The sequence below is a fragment of the Halichoerus grypus genome, chromosome 1 (assembly GCF_964656455.1).
Source record: "Halichoerus grypus chromosome 1, mHalGry1.hap1.1, whole genome shotgun sequence".
NCBI lineage: Eukaryota > Metazoa > Chordata > Mammalia > Carnivora > Phocidae > Halichoerus > Halichoerus grypus.
Window position 1 is genome coordinate 45,572,412 of NC_135712.1, and position 20,211 is coordinate 45,592,622.

Genomic DNA, 20,211 nt, shown 5'->3' on the forward strand with positions numbered 1-20,211 from the left:
CTACTGGGTATTTACCCCAAAGATACAAAAGTAGGGACCCGAAAGGCTACGTGCACCCCGATGTTTATAGCAGCAATGTCCGCAATAGCCAAACTGTGGAAAGAGCCAAGATGTCCATCAACAGATGAATGGATAAAGAAGATGTGGTATATATATACAATGGAATATTATGCAGCCATCAAAAGGAATAAGATCTTGCCATTTGCAACGACGTGGATGGAACTGGAGGGTATTATGCTGAGCGAAATAAGTCAAACAGAGAAAGACATGTATCATATGACCTCACTGATATGAGGAATTCTTAATCTCAGGAAACAAAGTGAGGGTTGCTGGAATGGGGGGTGGGGTGGGAGGGATGGGGTGACTGGGTGATGGACACTGGGGAGGGTATGTGTTCTGGTAAGCGCTGTGAATTGTGCAAGACTGTTGAATCTCAGATCTGTACCTCTGAAACAAATAATGCAATATATGTTAAGAAAGAAAAAAAGAAGAAGAAGAATGTAGCAGGAGGGGAAGAATGAAGGGGGGGAAATCGGAGGGGGAGAAGAACCATGAGAGACAATGGACTCTGAAAAACAAACTGAGGGTTCTAGAGGGGAGGGGGTTGGGAGGATGGGTTAGCCTGGTGATGGGTATTGAGGAGGGCACGTTCTGCATGGAGCGCTGGGTGTTATGCACAAGTAATGAATCATGGAACACTATATCTAAAACTAATGATGTAATGTATGGGGATTAACATAACAATAAAAAAATTAAAAAAAAAAAAAAAAAAAGATGAGAGGAAACTTCCTGGATCTGGTCAGCAAAAGAGATGTGAAAATTGAAAAGTGGTCTTAGGCTATGTTGTTGGCTTTAAAGATGGAGGAAGGGGCCATGAGCCAAAGAATGCAGGCAGACTCCAGAAGCTGGAAAAGACAAGGAAACGGATTCTCCCCTAGCGCTTCCAGAAGGCATTAGCAGTAACACCTTGATTTTACCCCAGTGATACTGACTTTGGACTTCTGACATCCAGAACTCTAAGATAATAAATTTTGTATTGTATAAGCCACCAAGTTTGTGGTAATGTTGCAGCAGCAATGGAAAACAAGTTATTCTCCTCATATAACAATGATTTTGTAATGTCATTTTTTATATAAAAATAGAAAGATAATAAAGTCTTTCCTCTGACAAAACAACAACAACAGCAACCAAACAACTAAGGTCAGTTATCAAGAAGAGGATACCACTATTAACCATACAGAAATGAAAAGAATTATAGAAGAATACTATGAACAACTCCATACCAGTAATTAGATAATTTAGAGGAAATGGATAAATTCCTAGGAAGTAACAAACTACCAAAACTAACTCCAGAAAAAATAGAAAATCTGAATACTGTGAATTGTGTAAGACTGTTGAATCACAGACCTGTACCTCTGAAACAAATAATACATTATATGTTAAAAAAAAAAGAAGATAGTAGGAACGGTAAATTGAAGGGAGGGAAAATTGGAGGGGGAGACGAAACATGAGAGACTATGGACTCTGAGAAACAAACTGAGGGTTCTAGAGGGGAGGGGGGATCGGTTAGCCTGGTGATGGGTATTAAAGACTGAATGGAGCACTGGGTGTTATACACAAACAATGAATCATGGAACACTACATCAAAAACTAATGATGTAATGTATGATGATTAACATAACATAATAAAATAAAAAAAATAACAAAAAAAGGAAGTTGGTTTGAATTAAATAATGGAGCATCAAAATTTATTTATTTATTTATTCTTTTTTAAGATTTTATTTATTTATTGGACAGAGAGAGAGACAGTGAGAGAGGGAACACAAATAGGGGGAGTGGGAGAGGGAGAAGCAGGCTTCCCGCTGAGCAGGGAGCCCGATGCGGGGCTTGATCCCAGGACCCTGGGATCATGACCTGAGCCGAAGGCAGACGCTTAACGACTGAGCCACTCAGGCACCCCTAGCAGCATCAAAATTTAAAACTTCCCATATCTAGAAGTACACATACTAAGTTTCATACAGGGCATAATAATATAATGGTATTCAGGAATTTGCAGATTTGGAAATATCTCAAGATAAAGCTTTCTCAAATATTGCAGATCTCCTGTACTCTTTTTATATGATTATTTTGTTTGCAATAGTAAGCTTTGTAAACATTTGCATTGGGATTGCATTGCTATCTTTATAATAGGTAGAAGGCAAAGCAGAGAGCAAGGTTAAGAAACTGGTTAAGTATATATTGATGTAGGTGAAAAATTGAGGTAGTGTTCTCTTAAAGCTGAGTCTAGGTTCTTATGGTCTCAGCTACCAATTTACTTCCAATTCAGTGACAGGACTATATTAGTATATAGACTAATTTATTTAAGTATAATAGAAGATTCCTTTTTTTTTTTTTTTTTTTTTGCAAAGACTTAATTATGTTCCTTGAGCAGTCAGTTTGTTTAATCACTGTGTTTAGGAAAAGAGAATTCATAGGAAATAAAAATTAAATTCTAGCTGTTGAAGCAGGAGTGAAAATGGTCCTCTTTTTGAAGTATTTTAAAAGGTATATTTAGATTTTTTCCTATAATTCCAATGAACATTATAATACTAACTTAAAATCAGGACATAGTATGTAACATAAATTTATCAATTATTTGACTTATGAATATAAATGAAAATATTCAATTCATTGTTATAGGTCTACAGTTTTATTCCTATAGGTTCTCACTGGCCAATGGCTTTTTAAAAAGTTAGACAACTGAATGCATTATTTTGAAAAATACTATTGACTGCAGAAATTTATGATTAATTTTACTCTCTTGGTGGTTAACATTGATATAGGATATTTTTATTTTATACTTTTGGACTGATTTTTGCTATTACATTTTCTTTACCTTTGGTTAGGGCCCTATTCTGATAATTTATTGTTATATCCTCTTACAATCTCTTAAATTCTTATTATTTTGGCAAAAATAAATTTATTTCCATGCATACATTTCAACATTTTTTTTTTTAGTTTGAGTGTATGGCACTGCATAATGTTCCTAATTTCTGCAATGATATTTCATGACAGAATTGTTGAAGCCACAACCAATTATTAAAAATTTGTTAACCTTTTAGTATGGGTAATGCTAACAAATAAAACTGTGTTTTCACATAACCACAGTACAATTATCATACATAGCACAATTAATTGGTTAACATTATTTAATATCAATCTGTGTTCAGTATTCCCAATGTGTCTCAAAAATTGTTGTTTCTTTGTTTGAATCAGGATTTAACCAACGTACACCCACTGCATTTTGATGATGGTTTTTAAATCTCTTTTAATCTACAACAGTTTTCTCTTCCTCCATTTTTCATGTCATTTGTCTGTTGAAGAAACTGGTTTATTTGTCCTACAGAATTTTTCACATTTTGGATCTGGCTGATAGTATCTTTGTGATAAAGATAACTTTGTGAACTGATAGAATTAGATCTACAAGCTTGCTTAAATACAGAAGATTTTAATTTTAGTTTATTTTAGTTATTAGCTGTGGACTGCCTATTCTGTGCCATTAAGAACAAAATTCTGGATTTTATTTTTTAATAAAATTATTCACTTCATCTAGATTTTGAAATATATTTGCCTAGATTTGTCAAAAGACCCACATAGTGGTTTTTACATTTATTGGGTTTGGAAGGTTAGTTCCCTTTTATCATTTTATTTTCTTTCCTCAGAAAAATTTAGGTTAGCTAGTAATTTTTCTATTTCATAGGTGTTTTAAAAGAACTAGGTTATGATTTTAAAAATCACATCTAACTTTGCTCTTATCTAATTCATTAATTTCTCCTATTCTGAAATTTTTTCCATTGGCTCTCTTTTCTTATAATATTTTGTTTTTCTTCTGGCTTTTATATTTAGAGTTGAATTTGTTGATTTCATTTTAGCTTTATTTATTGATATTGTATGCGTTAATATTTTATATTATGGATTTTCTTCCACACTGAATTTAGTTGCTGAGTGTTTCGTTTTTTGGCTTTCTGCTTCTCATTGTGTGTATGGAATTTCCATTTATGTGAACTGTCTATGGGTCCAATATAAAACGTCATTTCTATTTTGAAATCTTGTTGTCATATAAAATTTCCAAAAAGATGAATCTATTAATGCACTAATTCTTTTTGTTTTCTGTCTTTATTCAAACTTCACTCCTATGAACAATTAAGTCTCTTGCACCCATGTCTTCTTTGCCATACTGAAAAAGAATCCTGAAAAAGGCTGAAGCTATGCCTTCTCCACAGAGCTGCTTATATGCTCACTGTTCTCTTGTTCTACTATAACGCTCTTTTTTCAGATTCATGAGTCCTGAATTTGGCCCAGATGAAGAATAGGGCAAAATGTATTCTTTGCTGTACATTATTGCAATTCTCTGCTAAATCTCTTTTTATACAGCAAAAGAAACAAATTTAAGGTGGACTAATAAAATGATAGAGGAATACATGTTTCTCAAATAAAATATCCTTACCATTTTTTTCAATTTTTATTTAAATAAGCACAACACCTAATACGACATCTTGCACATTGATAATATTCAATACATTTTCTATTGAAAAAATGGAAAATGTGTAAACTTTACATGACTATGTTATAAAAATATGGTTGATGACTTTAAGCAATTAAGTCTTTTAAATACCTATGTAGTTTGTCAGAATGTATGATTTTATTATAATCAAGAGTGGAGCAATGTTTCAGTTGCATTTACTATTATATCATCATCTCAGTAGATAATAACTGAATGAGTAAATGCATGAGAGCTCTACCTCCAATGATAGCCCTTTGGAAACTCTTTGAAGCACATGTAAAGTCTTTTAAAAGCCTTCCATAAAATTAAACCATTTCCAGTTGCATTATTCTTGCTTTGTAAGACTTTTATATACAAACTATTATTTGTGATTAAATAATATCAAGTTCATGAGTTTTAAAAACAGAAGTTTTTACAGCATTTTAAGGTAATTACAGTCCACAAAGCTACCCATAGACAGCATAATTTCCCTTTTCCCTGAGTGAATCTCACGGTTACTATCCCACAAGTATTTCTCAGAGGAAGCCTTTGCAGCTCAAGAGAGCTGAGCCATAAATCCTATTATCTGTCAGAAATTCAGGGTTTTACTATCTCATACCTAGATCAGATTTTTGTTGTATGCTCTACTATGTCCAAGACAGTGAAAGGACAAGTTCATAATTATTGTTTGTCATTTTCTTATGACCTCTTCACATTACTGCAGAAAATGTAGTGCCAACCAGTGGGCACTATCGGGGCTTCTATCTGGGTTCTTGAGCTCTGTCAGCCTCATCACAAAAGTGTGTGTATATTCCTTTCACAGAGGCAGCGTAAGAGGTAGAGTTCTAATGGGCTTGGAGAGGTGCATGCATCTTAGCCACTGTTTAAGGAGAACTCCTTACATTTTTTTTTTTTTTTTTGAGAGAGAAAGAGAAAGCTGGGGGAAGGGAGGGGGAGATGAGAGAGGGAATCTGAAGCAGGCTGCAAGCTCGGTGCCAGCTCAATGTAGGGCTCCATCTCAGGGCCCTGTGATTATGACCTGAGCCAAAATCAAGAGTCGGATTCTTAACCGACTGAGCCACCCAGGGGCCCCAATATTTTTTCTCTATTTTATAATTCTCTATTTTTCTATATTTTGCAAAAAATCTGTAAAATAAAATTACACTTACACTAAGATTAGAAAAACAAACTGACAAACTGAATTTTTTCCTCATCAACACTGCATACAGAAGTCGTGATTTTTAACTTTTTTTTTAAAGGTTTTATTTATTTATTTGAGAGAGGGAACACAAGCAGGGGGAGTGGGAGAAGGAGAAGCAGACTCCCCCTGAGCAGAGAGCCCAGTGTGAGGCTTGATCCCAGGACCATGGGATCATGACCTGAGCCGAAGGCAGCCACTTAACCGACTGAGCCACCCAGGCGCCTCAATTTTTAACTTTTTAATTTACTGTAATTTTGATTTTTAACTTCAGCTCTTAGATCAATTCTGAAATATCAGACTCATTCGCCTAAATGAATCTATTAACTACATTGGACGAAACTTTTGTATAGAGGATGATTGGATAAGATTTAGGATGAGGGAAGGGATACACAGGCTTAAAGATTTTGATCTTTCTTCTAAGAGTGATCATAAGTTATATTTAAAGGTTTAAATGGAGTTGCCTCCATGGGTGTGAGAATGGTGCTGATCTCAGTGGTTTGGTATTTTTATAAAGGTGACATTGGCCCAAATGCAGACAGTGGTAGGAGAAAATATTAGAAAACACACATCGATTATTAAAGGGTTATGTCAGTATTCTAGGTGTGCAATAGAGTTTTCTTGACTTTTGAGAGAAGTGGATGGTTTCGACAGATATGAAGGAGATAAAAGCCACCGGTTTGATAATGGTTTTGACAGGGTTTGAGGGGGAATTTAATGTCAAGGGATGACTCTTGGGTTTGTTTCTTTAAATATGGGGTAACGATGATTCCATTAACTGAGAATGGGAAGACAGGATGAGGGCCACATTTGGTGATAGTGTTGGAAAAGACTGAATTGGATCTGTACATTCTGAGTTTCATGAGTCTTTGAGATGTTTGAGGGAAATCTCAGGTGTTTGGAATGTGGCAACATCAAGAGCAATAAGAGAAAGGAAATTAATATGACCTAAAAACTGCTCAAGGGCAGTGTGTCATGTCTCCCTCGCAGTGCACTCTATTGACACAAAGTATGCTTCTAATTGTTATACCTGGTGTGTCTGGGTTATTCCCTGATTAGCTCACAATGCCCAGTAGAACAGCTTCACCTCTGTCCTACAGGGACTCCATTGGTAACTTTCACCGAGGGAATTCCAAAGACTTATTCTTCTTTTTCACGAATAGATTTGAAAAAGAGTACAAATAAACATGTCCCCACAGTTGGGGTTTCCAAGGGAAATCTTGGCACACGTCACTGCTTCATTCTGCATCTTCCACTTTTCTTCATTTAAAGGTTTCAAGAGGAAGTACAGCCATGGACATGAAAGCAGCCAGCAGCTTCGTCAGTTTGGTAATTCATAAAGATGATTGGCTCCCCAGCAATGTAAAGTATGGTAGAGGGAAATTTACATTTTTTTTCTTTTTTTTTTTCTTTGGAAACCCACCATCTTTCCTTCAAGAAACCCATCATTTATCAGTCTCCCAAAGACTGAAAAAAACTGAGTGAGGGCACTAGGATCTAATTTTCATTATTTGTAGTTTTTCAATTTGCTTATTTGATAATGAAATATCCGGGTCAGAAATGAAAATCCTGGTAACCCTATGAGATTTTCTGTTTCTCTTCAGGATAGACAATTCTGGATGCTTTTCATAAGTACTAAATGTTTGACTGTTGAAGAGACATATATAATAAGATTCCTTTTTAATAGTAAACGAGATAATAGAAAAATGAGACAAATGGAAAAATAATGATGGTGACTCAAAATTTTCAGAGGTTATTTTATACTATAGAAAATTTTCCTTGTCAGGCTAAAGACAAAACTAAATTATGGTGCTTAAACTTCCTTAGTTTGTTCATGGAATCATGAAAAGATGACTAAAGTCCCCACTGATAATATTCTTCAGCCTCTTAATTCCAAATAGGTATATGTGTATATATGTGTGTGTGTGTATAGGAATACACACACACACACACACACACACATAGTGTATATCTATAGCTATATATATCCATACACACACACACACACACACAAATATATATGATATAGAGATAGGTAGATAGATAGATAGACATGGAAAAGATCCAAGCACTTAATAGACCTTGACCTAATTAGGAAAATAAGGTATCAATTATGGGTTTATAGTTGTCAAGAAAGCAGGGTAGGCTCACTCAGGACAAAACCTCTACCCTGGAAATTAAATGACTTGCCATCAATGTCCATTAAGGTCAATTTTTAGAGGAAATATTTCAGTCTTCTTGATGCTTGTGTTGTGTTTCCAGGGCTCCTCATGGGTATATACTTTAAAAGATAAATTTTTAAAGATAATTTTTTCTTGTTCTATTCTCAAAGAATATGGAAAATAACTCACCATTCTCCCTAATCCTGAACCAGTAAGAAAAATATTGCCTATGGACCTGTTTTAAAGTTAAAGAATACAATTTTGGTAAATAGGTAAAATTTTTGTGTTTTAATCAGCAAGAAGTATATGTATAAAATTGTGTTATTCATTTTATTTTGAGAAACAATGAATTTACACATCAAATTATAGGCAGATTTTTTTCTTCTAGGTGATCTAAGAGTCTGTGCATTCACTTCTAAATATCTTGGGATCTCTTCTTTTGGATTTACTTTTAGGCAAAATTTTTAGGTCATAGAACAAAATCAAACAAATTATTTAAAGGCCACATCAAATATTCCATATGTAATGTTGGTAAAAATTATAAAATATTTACTAACATATCAAAAAGAAAGGCACCTGAACATGAAAAAATCTATTTAAAAAAGCTTATCGTGCTGGTATACCTAACTCTATTCATTTACAAAAAACCTTTTGAGTAAGAGAGAACGAGAGAGAGAAATCACTCTCAATGGATGAATTCAAATATGGCCAAAAATATCCAAAAGCATATGCTACATAATCCAATATTTTTTCTCTATTTTACAATACAGAAAATCTGTAAAATAAAATTTACTTATGATTTATTCTATTCTACTAAATGCAATAATAGTATTATTATTCCTGTTTCCTTTTCTCTTCTTCACTATCAAAACTCTTATGACTATCCTTAAATATATATCTTTGACCGTATATGAATATTTATAATTGTATAAATAGGATGACATTGTATATTGTGTCTTTATCACAAAAACTGTTTTGGAGGTACTGTTTAATTCTCCCTCCTCTTTATTACTCTCCTATCACCTACAGCAGACAATAAATATTAACAAGCTAGGGTCTATCATTTCACACAGTCTTTATGTTCATATGGTTATATGCAAATGTATATATGTGCATGTATTCATAGATATACAGAGTGAGAATTTTAAGATTTTAGTGCCTGTTTGTTTAATGGGATAATATTAAAAACATTTCTATGCATCTTAGTTTTCTCACATTCCTAACAATTGTGGAAATTTCTTTGAGAAAAATGGTAGAGCAATAACATTTTAAATGACTGCCATAATATTGATTAGTATGATTATACCAGGATTTGTTCAACCATTGCTTCATCCTGTTGGTTTACATATTATTTCCAGTGTTTTGCCACCATGAACAATGCTGCAGTAGACTTCTCTCCCTATGAAATGATATGCTATTGCTATAGAATGGATTGAAGGCATGGATCACTGAGTTGAAAAGTATGTGTATTTTTATTTTTAAAAAATATTGGCAAATTGTTTTTCAAAGTCTTAATAATTTACATTTTTACCAGTAAGTGTGAGAATGACCATTTCCAAATTCTGACAACCAGTAGATTTTGCTAATCTGAGGAATGAAAAATAATGTCTTATTTTATTTGCACATCTTGAGTACTGGGGAAGGTGAGCATCTTTTCCCACATTTATTGAATGTGTTGATATATTCTTCTGTGACTTGCTCTTTCAATTCCATTTTTATTTTTCCATTGAATTACTTGATTTTCTTACCAATTAGTAATATTTCTTTGCACCTGATAGATACTAATATTTTACCTATTATATTAATTATACATATTCTTCCAAAGTTTTAGTCATCTTTTACCTTGTGAAAGATTTGATACATACTCTATTTTCATGAATTTAAACATTAGATTAAATATATCTATATCTTTCTTTATTATGGCTTTCTTATATTAGTCAAAGTTTTTTTTTCATTTTATTTATTTATTTGACTGAGAGAGAGAGAGAGAGAAAGAGAGAGAGGGAAAATACGAGCCGGGGAAGCAGCAGGCAGAGGGTAAGGGAGAAGCAGCCTCCTGGCCAAGGAAGTAGTCTCATGTGGGGCTTGATCCCAATACCCTGGGATTATGACTTGAGTGGAAGGCAGATGCTTAACTGACTGAGCCACCCAGGCACCCCTAGTCAAAGATTTTTGTTATATATTTAAATTATATTTATTTCATGAATTTTCTTAGAATGTTTAAATTGTTTTTTTTATTTTTTACTTTTAAGTCCTTGATCCAGCAGCAATTTTAGATTTTATTTATTTTTATTTTTAAAAAGATTTTATTTATTTTTAGAGAGAGAGAGTGAGAGCAGGGGGACAGGCAGAGGTGGAGAGAGAATCTCAAGCTGACTCCATGCTAAGCATGGAGCCTGAAGTAGAGCTCTATCTCAGGACCCTGAGATCATGACCTGAACTGAAATCAAGAGTTGGACGCTTAACCAGCTGAGCCACCCAGACACCCTGATCCAGCTGCAATTTTAATACAAGCATAGAAAAGGAAGCCATTCTTACTTTTTTTCCCAGATAGGCAAGTATAGTCACAATATTTATTGACTAAATCAACATTGTCAATTGAAAAATCATCCATGTACTATGTTAAATTCCAATAAATATATTTGAATCAATCTTTGGAATCTTTATTTGGTTTTACTATTATATTTTCCTATTTCCATGTCACATTACATTCTATTAAATGGCTTTATGTTCTAACACCACGGCATACTTGACTTTCATACAGTTCATATTTTCCTTGTCTCTTCAAAATACTTTTATAAGAATTTTATGCTTATGCTATCACATTAAAACGCAATTAGGGTTCTAACTAAAAATTAATTGAATTCTACTGACATATTTACAATACTAAGTATTCTAATCTGAGAACATATTTTGGCTGTCTATTTCTTTAGAAATTGTATAATATTCTTTGTTAAGTTTTTACAATTTTATTCACATAGGTCTCACATATTTTAAAAATATTTCAATGTATTTTAAAGTGTATGGCTATTATAATTGATATAGTTCCCTCTTATTTCTCTTTCTTGTTTGCAAAGGATAAAAATCTAGTAATTCTTTTTGTATCCAGCCTTCATCTGGTACTTATTAAAGTCATAATGTTATTTAATTATAACAATATAACATTAGAAAAAATATGAATTTATTTCCTACAATTATTATGACATTTACTTATATCTTTATTATATTACTTTCATATCTCAGATGTATTGCAGTTTCTAAAAAAATACCATACAATAATGGTCAGAGTAAGCGTTTCAATCTGTTCTTAATTTGAGGGAGATGCTGTACCATTTAGAATGTATGCTATTGGTTTTGATAACTAATCTTTAGCATATTTAGTTTTTAAAATTTTTTTGTTTTTTTACAGAGAGAGCTCACATACACACATGAGTTGGGGGGAGGTGCAGAGGGAGAGAGAGAGAAAGAGAATCCTAAGCAGGCTCCATGTCCAGCACAGAGCCCCATGGGGGGCTTGATCTCCCAACCCTGAGATCATGACCTGAGCCGGAATCAAGAGTTGGACACTTAACCAACTGAGCCACCCAGGTGCCCCTAGCATATTTTTAAAAATTCTATTTCTATTTTTAAAGATTTTAAATTAGAGGATGATTATTAAATTACAATCAATTTTTTCCAAATAAAAAATAAGCCCACTTCTCTTATACAGTAATGAATTCCATATATATATGGAATATACATATATTCCCCCTAATTTTTAGGAACAGTTGCCTAAATACATACTGTTTGTAAAAATACTCAAGTGTAAAATTAAACATTCTGATTAAAGGGATATATAAAAAAAGAAGATACATTTATTTTCAAATAAAATGTGATTATTTTCATGGTATTTTATGACTGTGTTCTTCACTTATTCTTTCATTTCAGTGATCAGCTTCAGTGAATCTGATGGAAACAAAACGCAGGTGACTGAGTTTGTTCTCACAGGACTTACAGATCATCCAGGGCTGCAGGTCCCCCTGTTCCTGGTGTTCTTGGTCATCTACCTCACCACTATGGTGGGCAACCTCAGACTGATTTTTCTCATCTGGAAGGACCCCCATCTTCACACCCCCATGTACTTACTCCTTGGCAGTTTGGCCCTTGCAGATGCTTGTTCCTCATCCTCTGTGACTCCCAGGATGCTAATGAATTTTTTGTCTAACAATCATATGACATCCCTGGTTGAATGCATCACTCAATTTTATATTTTTGCTTCCAGTGCAAACACAGAATGTTTCCTCCTGGTAGTGATGGCCTATGACCGTTATGTAGCCATATGTAACCCCTTGCTTTATCCAGTGGTGATGTCCAATACATTCTGCATTCAGTTATTAAGTGTTTCATATATTATTGGGTTTCTTCATCCTATGCTGCATGTTAGTTTGTTATTTAGATTAACTTTCTGCAAGTCCAATGTAATACATTATTTCTACTGTGAAATTTTACAACTGTTTAAGATTTCCTGTACTGACCCTAGAGTTAATATGCTCCTGATTTTTATATTTTCAGTCTTTATACAATCTTTCACTTTTATGACAATTATCATCTCTTACTCCTATGTCCTCTTCACCATTCTGAAAAAGAAGTCTGAAAAGGGCAGGAGCAAAGCCTTCTCCACGTGCAGCGCCCACCTGCTCTCTGTCTCTTTGTTCTATGGCACTCTCTTCTTCATGTATGTGTGTCCTGGGTCTGGACGAGCTGAAAATCAAGATAAAATGTATTCTGTATTTTATACAATAATAATTCCCCTGCTAAATCCTTTTATTTACAGTCTGAGAAACCAAGAGGTGATAGGTGCCTTGAGGAGAATAATAAATACATAAATAGTTCTTTTTTTTTAAGATTTTATTTATTTATTCATGAGAGACAGAGAGAGAGAGAGAGGCAGAGGGAGAAGCAGGCTCCAAAGGAGCAGGGAGCCCGATGTGGGACTTGATCCCAGGACCCTGGGATCATGACCTGAGGCAAAGGCAGACGCTTAACCATCTGAGCCACCCAGGAGCCCAATACATAAAAATAGTTCTTAAAACAAAATTTAAACTTGCTTTTTCCAAACTCTGCAAAACACAAGGGATCTGAAGTTATGCAAATTAGCCCTGGCTTTATAGTTTTAGTAGAAGGCAATGACTAAGGCAGTTTCTGAGTGCTGTGTGATGAAAGTCAACTTCAGGGGATATTTGTTTCAGTGGAAGATGATCTTAATATCACAGAAAACTGAATTCTTTATGAAAAATAGAACATCTTTTTAAAATTAAGTATTTAGAATTTGTGCTTTTTTACTCTTTGTAAATTTCCTCTAAATTAGATATAATAGTTTAAAATTTTATTGTGGCAGACATTTGCATGTTTCTTTGTTGAAGCTGTTGTGACTGAGCCAAGACAATTGTCTAGGGTCTACATCTCAAAAGTCTTGCTGCTTTTCCAGTTTGCATTCCCACCAACAGTGTAAGAGGGTTCCCCTTTCTCCATATTCTCGCCAACATCTGTTGTTTCCTGTGTTGTTAATTTTAGCCATTCTGACAGGTGTGAGGTGATATCTTATTGTCATTCTAATTTGTATTACCCTGATGATCAGTGATGTTAAACCTCTTTTCATATATATTGGTTATCTGTATCTCTTTGGAAAATTGTCTATTAATATCTTCTGCCCATTTTTTAACTGGGGCTTGGACTCACAACCCTGAGATCAAGACCTGAGCTGAGAGTTGGATGCTCAACGAACTGAGCCACCCAGGTGCCCCTGGTTTATTTATTTTCTGCATGTTGAGTTGTATAAGTTTTTTATATATTTTGGAGACTAACCCTTTATAAGATATGTCATTTCCAAATATCTCTTCCCATTCCAAAGGTTGCCTTTTAGTTTTGTCGATTGTTTCCTTCACTGTGCAGAAGATTTTTATCTTGATGAAGTCCCAATAGTTGATTTTTGCTTTTGTTTCCTTTGCTTAAGGAGATACATCTAGTAAGAAGTTGCTACACTTGAGGTCAAAGAGGTTGCTGCCTATGTTCTCCTCTAGGATTTTGATGGCTTCCTGTCTCACATTTAGGTCTTTTATCCATTTTGAATTTATTTTTGTTTATGTGAAAGAAATAATCCAGCAATTGCATTACTAGATATTTACCTAAGGGATAAAAAAATACTGATTCAAAGGGATACATGCACCTTGATGTTTATAACAGCATTATCAATAATAGACAAATTATGGAAAAAGCCCATCAACTGAGGAACTGAGGAATGGATAAAGAAGAAGTGGTATATATATATATATATATATATATATATATATATACTATGGAATATTTCTCAGCCACAAAAAAAGAATGAAATCTTGCTGTTTGCAATAACATGGATGGAGTTAGAGAGTATCATGTTAAGTGAAATAAGTCAGTCAGAGAAAGACAAATATCATATGATTTCACTCAAATGTGGAATTTAAGAAACAAAACAGATGAACATGGGGTAGGGAAGAGACAGGAAAACCATAAAACAGACTCTTACCTATAGAGAACAAACTGAAGTTTGCTGGAGGGGAGGTGGCTGGAGGGTAGGGAGGATGTGTTAAATGGGTGATGGGTAGTAAGGAGGGCACTTGTGATGACAACAACCGGGTGTTGTTATGTAAGTGATGAATCACTCAATTCTACACCTGAAACTAATATTACATTGTATATTAACAAATTGGAATTAAAAAAAAAAACTTGAAAGAAAAAAAAAGCTTGCTGTTTTTCAACTGTTCAGAGACTCACGTGAAGTGACTTCTTGGAGGAAACTCCCTGAAGAAAGAAAATCTTCTTTGTAGTGAAGAAAATATAGGAGATTGGTGGATTTTACTGAGAAGAATCATAATTGGGATAAAATAAAAAGTAAACTATTGAATAAAAGTATGGCTCAATTGTATGAAAATACATAGTACCTTTTGTCAGGGAAATTATTGGCAATATTGGTATTTCAGAATTTGCGGGTATTGGAAGATTTCAGGACATATCTCCTCAGATATTAGGAGTATACTGTATCTTTTCATGTTTAATAAAGCAGAAACATAAATTTACATAGTTACTACTCTTATAATCTCTTACACATTTACTATTACTCAAGTAAAAATAATTTAGTTCTTTGGTTAGACAATGCAATATATCTTAATTTGGGTAGGTGCCAATATGGAAGGGTTCTTATTTCTGAAATGATTATGAAAACTTACAGTGTAATATTTATTTTTCTTTCATTGGCTACTCCATGGAAATGTATAGTGACTTTCTCTGTTGGACATCTAAATTTAAAGGAACTCTGAAGTGGCAAATGTATAATTCGTTTGAATCTGTACTATCTTTGGCTACCTATTACTGTTGCAAAATCTCTAGGTGATGGCCTGATATTGCTGAGCCATAGGGAAGAATTAAGAGGAAGAATCATGTATACAGAAAATCTGATGAATAGACATAATAGGAATGCAAGGCAGGAAGATGCAAGGCCAAGACTGAAGTCAGCTCTGCCTGTTTCAGTCTTTTGAAAGAGCTTTTTACAGGGCACAAAGAGAACATGAACTTAAAATGTTTACGTCAATGTGATGGGCGATCTAAACAGGGAGTGACAAGAAGAGTGTACACATTAAAAAAAAAAAAAAAAAAAAAAAAGAAGAGTGTACACATTGAAGCCAATTGAATTCAAAATTTCTACAAATCAAATACAGTTGGGAGAAAATGGTCCTTGTCATAGAAATGGAAGGACATAATAGAGGCATCTTTGGTGATGATGGAGATTTGAATGCCTATTCTATCCATGTTTCTGCAAGGTCCTCTGTCCTCTCTTCAACTAGGCAAGGGGAAAGATTTAGATTTGTGAATAAGGACACTGTTACTTCAAAATACAGGTGCTGTGAAACCATAGTAATATTCAAACTCATCAGAAAATTTCATATATTGGAGTATTTATCTTTCAAAGTATTTTAGGAGAGAACCTCCTACTGAAGGGATCTATGGTATGTTTACATCAGCTTAAAAGCTGTTCATTCTGGAATCGGCAAGTCAGAATCAGTCTGAAATACAGATCATCAAGCCATTTCCTAGCAACAAATGAAATCTTGGATTCCTAAGCTTAATAATCATCAGTGGACAGCACTTATAGCATCCCAACCATAAGCATATGTTCCTGGCAAACAGTCCCAGACTCCAGGGGTAAAGAGCATATCTACAACCTTCTAGACAGAGAGACTGGGTTACTGATAAAGGAAAGATAAATACAGTAATGTTTTGTCTGCTGCACTGAGAATACAAAAACAATGGGACAACATTTATAAACTATTGAGAAAAAAATACTGGGTTCCATGAAGAGTATTGGGACAAACTGCATGCAGAGCAACTGCGCATGGCCCTGCAGTCTGAGTGCACTGCTTAACTCAGAGGCAGTACTCATGACACGGTACTGTGTGGCTGGCTGCCTGTATGAGACCTGTACGCAATGGACCAGTAGATGATGATAGTGTGACTGGTAACTGTATTATAAGCATTCAGTTAGAGTTCAAAGACAATAAAATAAATTAAATAATATCCCATCACTCTTTTAGTGGAATTTTGGCAAATATCAGAGGATACTCCCTTTTAATTAAGAGGCCCTATGCTAAGTGTTATGTAGTATAAACTGTGTCCTATGACTCACTATGAGACAGTGTTTTCTGCTTTTCTAAGCCTATAAAAGCAAGTTTAATCATTTCTTTGGTTATTTTTTGGAATAACCACGACTTTAGGTTTTTGAGAATGGGCAGCTTGAGAGATATTCAGACCTGCTATAATAGCTAGCATTGAATGGCTCATACACTGTAAGTCACAGATCACACTGCTCATTGATTCCTATCACAGGTACTGTTGATAGCTGCCCATATCTTCTCTAGCTGTACTTCTGCATCTGAGGGCTCTCTCTGATGGCCAGAACTATTCTACCCTTACTTAAGGCAGACTAGAAGAACTGGGAAATGAATGTTCTAGAATCTCCTCCAGACCATCTATTAACCAATGACTGATGGTGGTTGGTGAATAAATATCCCTAATCATTTGCCCTTTGGTTGATATAAACTTTTTGAAATTCGTGGCCTCTGGTGTTTCCAAAAAATGATTAAACTTGGCTGCCCACTGTTGTAATTGGTTTATAAATTACACTTTATTGGGTACATTTCCTTTCCTCTCTCACTTCCTCACTTTCTCACTCATCAACTATTCACAAATAAATTATTTGCACTCAAATCATGTTTCAGAGTCTGGCAAAACACGAACTAAGATGCCCCTGCTCCCTTAAGGTAGTACTGTAAATTTTATACAGGAATCAGGCATACCTGTACTATCTTATTTCAATATGACATAATTATTACTTGGCATAATATTATTTGAAGATAGACTGTGATTAACTAAAGTGATATACTGTATATCCTAAGGGAACCACCAAAAAGTAGACAATGTGTAAATAATAAGCCAAATGTGGATATAAAATGAAATCACAAAAAAGTCTCTATTAATCCAGAGTGCCTGTGTGGCACAGTTATTTAGTTGTCTGACTCTTGGTTTTGGCTCAGGTCGTGATCTCAGGGTTGTGAGATCAAGCCCCAAGTTGGGCTCTGTGCTTAGCGCAGAGTCTGCTTAAGATTCTCTCTCTCCCTCTGCCCCTCCCCTCTGCTTGTTCTCTCCCTAAAATAAATAAATAAATCTTTTAAAAAAAGTCTCTATTAGTCCAAAAGCAGGCATGAAAAGAAAAAAAGGAGAATGAAGAACAGTTATAATGGACAGAAAAACATCTACCATGTTAGCTAAAATGATAGTTTTTAATCCAACCACATCAATAATTTCATTAAATATAAATGGCATTATATACCAAGTATAAGACAGATTATCTGATTGGATTCAAAAGCACGATCTAACTAAATACAATTCAGAAGAAACACACATCAAATATAAAGACTTAATTAAATTAGAAGTAAAAGGATGGAAAACAGATCCACTATGCAAACACTCATCAAAAGAAAGCTGGAGTGACTATCAAACAAAATAGACCTTAGATCAAGAAATATTACCAGAGATAAAGAGGGACATTGCAAAATTATACAGGGTTCAGTTTATCACGAAGACAAAATAATACTAAATATGTAAGCACTGAACAATGGAGCTTCAAAATATTTAAAGTAAAAACTGATAGAATGGAAAGAAGAAATATATAAATTCACAATTCTAGAGTAAGACTGTAGTACTCCTTTTTCAAGGAGTACTTTTCAATAATTGATAAAAAACGTTGAGAGAACATCAGTAAGAGTAAAGAAGACCTGAAAAATACTATCAACTAACATGATATTTATAGAATATTCCATCAAACAGCAGCCATATAGTATTTTTATGTGCACATTGAATGTTCACTAAAATAAACCCGATTCTGGGTAATATTTAAAATAATGGAATTAATGCAAAATATAAAGCATAACAGAATTAAACTTGAAATCAATAAGACAAAGATATCCATGAATCTCTATATATTTGGCAATTAAAAACCATCCTTCTAGGGGTGCCTGGCTGGTTCGGTCAGTGGTGCGCAGGTCTTAATCTCTGGGTTGTTAAGTTCAAGCCCCATGTTGGGTATAGAGATTACTTAAAAATAAAATCTTTTTTTTTTTTTTTAAAGAGCCTCCTAAATACCCATGGATCAAAGCAATAGTAACAAGGGAAAGAAGAATATATCTTAAATACAATGAAAATGAAAATACAAATATTTAAATGTGTGGGATATAGCTAAAATGGTGCTTAAAGAGAAATTTATATCATTAAATGTTTATATTAAAAAAGAAAAAAGAGTGATGTGACGAGCACTGGGTGTTATATGCAACTGATGAATAACTTAACTCTACATCTGAAACTAATGATGTACTACGTGTTGGTTAATTCAATTTAAATTAAAAAAAGGATTGAATTAATGTTCAAAGCTTCTTCATTAAGATACTATAAAAAGAACAAATTGAATCCAAAGCAAGTAAAAATAAATTTATAAATTAAGAGCAGAAATCAATTAAATTGAAAGAAAAATAATAAAGAAAAATCAAAGAAATGAAAAGCCTTGTTCTTTGAAAAGATCAATAAAATTGATAAGCTTTTAGCCAAACTGGCCAAGAAAAGAAGAGACTTAAGTTACTAAATGACCTAAAATGCAAATATCTGGAGAAAGAAGATACATTGTTACAGATGCTATAATGTTTAAAGGACATTAAATACATATCTTGAATAGCTTTATGTACAAAAATTATGTCCACTAGATGAAATGAACAAATTCCCTGAAAATATACAAACTACCAAAGCTTATTTAATAAGAAACAGTAACCTGGGGCGCCTGGGTGGCTCCGTTGGTTGGGCGACTGCCTTTGGCTCAGGTCATGATCTCAGGGTCCTGGGATTGAGTCCCGCATCGGGCTCCCTGCTCCTCCGGGAGCCTGCTTCTCCCTCTCCCTCTCCCTCTGCCTGCCGCTCCCCCAGCTTGTGTTCTCTCTCTCTGTGTCAAATAAATAAATAAAATCTTTTTTTTTTTTTAAAGAAGAAACAGTAGCCTGAATACTTGTGTGTTTTTTTTTTTTAATTTGAATTTTTGGTTAAAAGTCTTCAAAGGAAAGCCCAAGTCCATATATTTTATATAAAACAGATGAGCAGAAGTAGCTAAATCATCTTCCAGGAGTTTTGGGGAGTAGTACATAAATCTTTTAGATGTTCTAGAAAAAAGATATAAGTGCAGAGAATAGTAAGTAAAAATATATTGTTATCTGAGCTTTGGTCAAAATAACACACAAATCTTTAACTTATGAAAATCCCTTTAGAGACTTCCTTACTTCCTTTTTCTCTACCTCCCCCAACTTAAAAGTATATAATCAATCCCTCCTCACAATCACAATGCAGCTCTTTCTGCCCATAGGTCCTGTCCCTGTGCTATAATAAAAGCACCTTTTTGTACTTAAAAAAACTAAAACCAAAAACCAAAACCAAAAAACACAGGAAATTATGGCCTAGACTAGAGGTTCAAGGGGCTTTACCCTGTAAGTCCACTTTGAATCTTGATTTCTAGTGTTAAAGAAATGGAGCCAGAGGAGAACATGTTACTCCTGGTGCACAAGGCTAGCATGGGGTTGGCTAGACCAAAGCCGGGTGGCCAGTTTGAAGAAGAAGTAAAATGAAGCTGGCCACGTTTGGCAGGAAAAGTTCATGAATAAGTTTACTTTTCTGGTCAGGATGGAGAGAGAGATGAGTGGGCCTGTTTTAGGAGAGCATGCCTGGGG

At 34.3% G+C, this 20,211-nt stretch overlaps 1 protein-coding gene across 1 annotated transcript; it reads left to right on the plus strand.

The window, feature by feature from the left end:
* Positions 1–6,188: 6,188 nt before the first annotated feature.
* LOC118521626 (olfactory receptor 5AC1-like) lies at positions 6,189–12,747 on the plus strand. Its single transcript, XM_078058859.1, has 3 exons — positions 6,189–6,264; positions 6,993–7,049; positions 11,810–12,747. Exons 1-3 carry the CDS (start codon positions 6,189–6,191, stop codon positions 12,745–12,747), a joined length of 1,071 nt encoding a protein of 356 aa, XP_077914985.1.
* Positions 12,748–20,211: the final 7,464 nt, after the last annotated feature.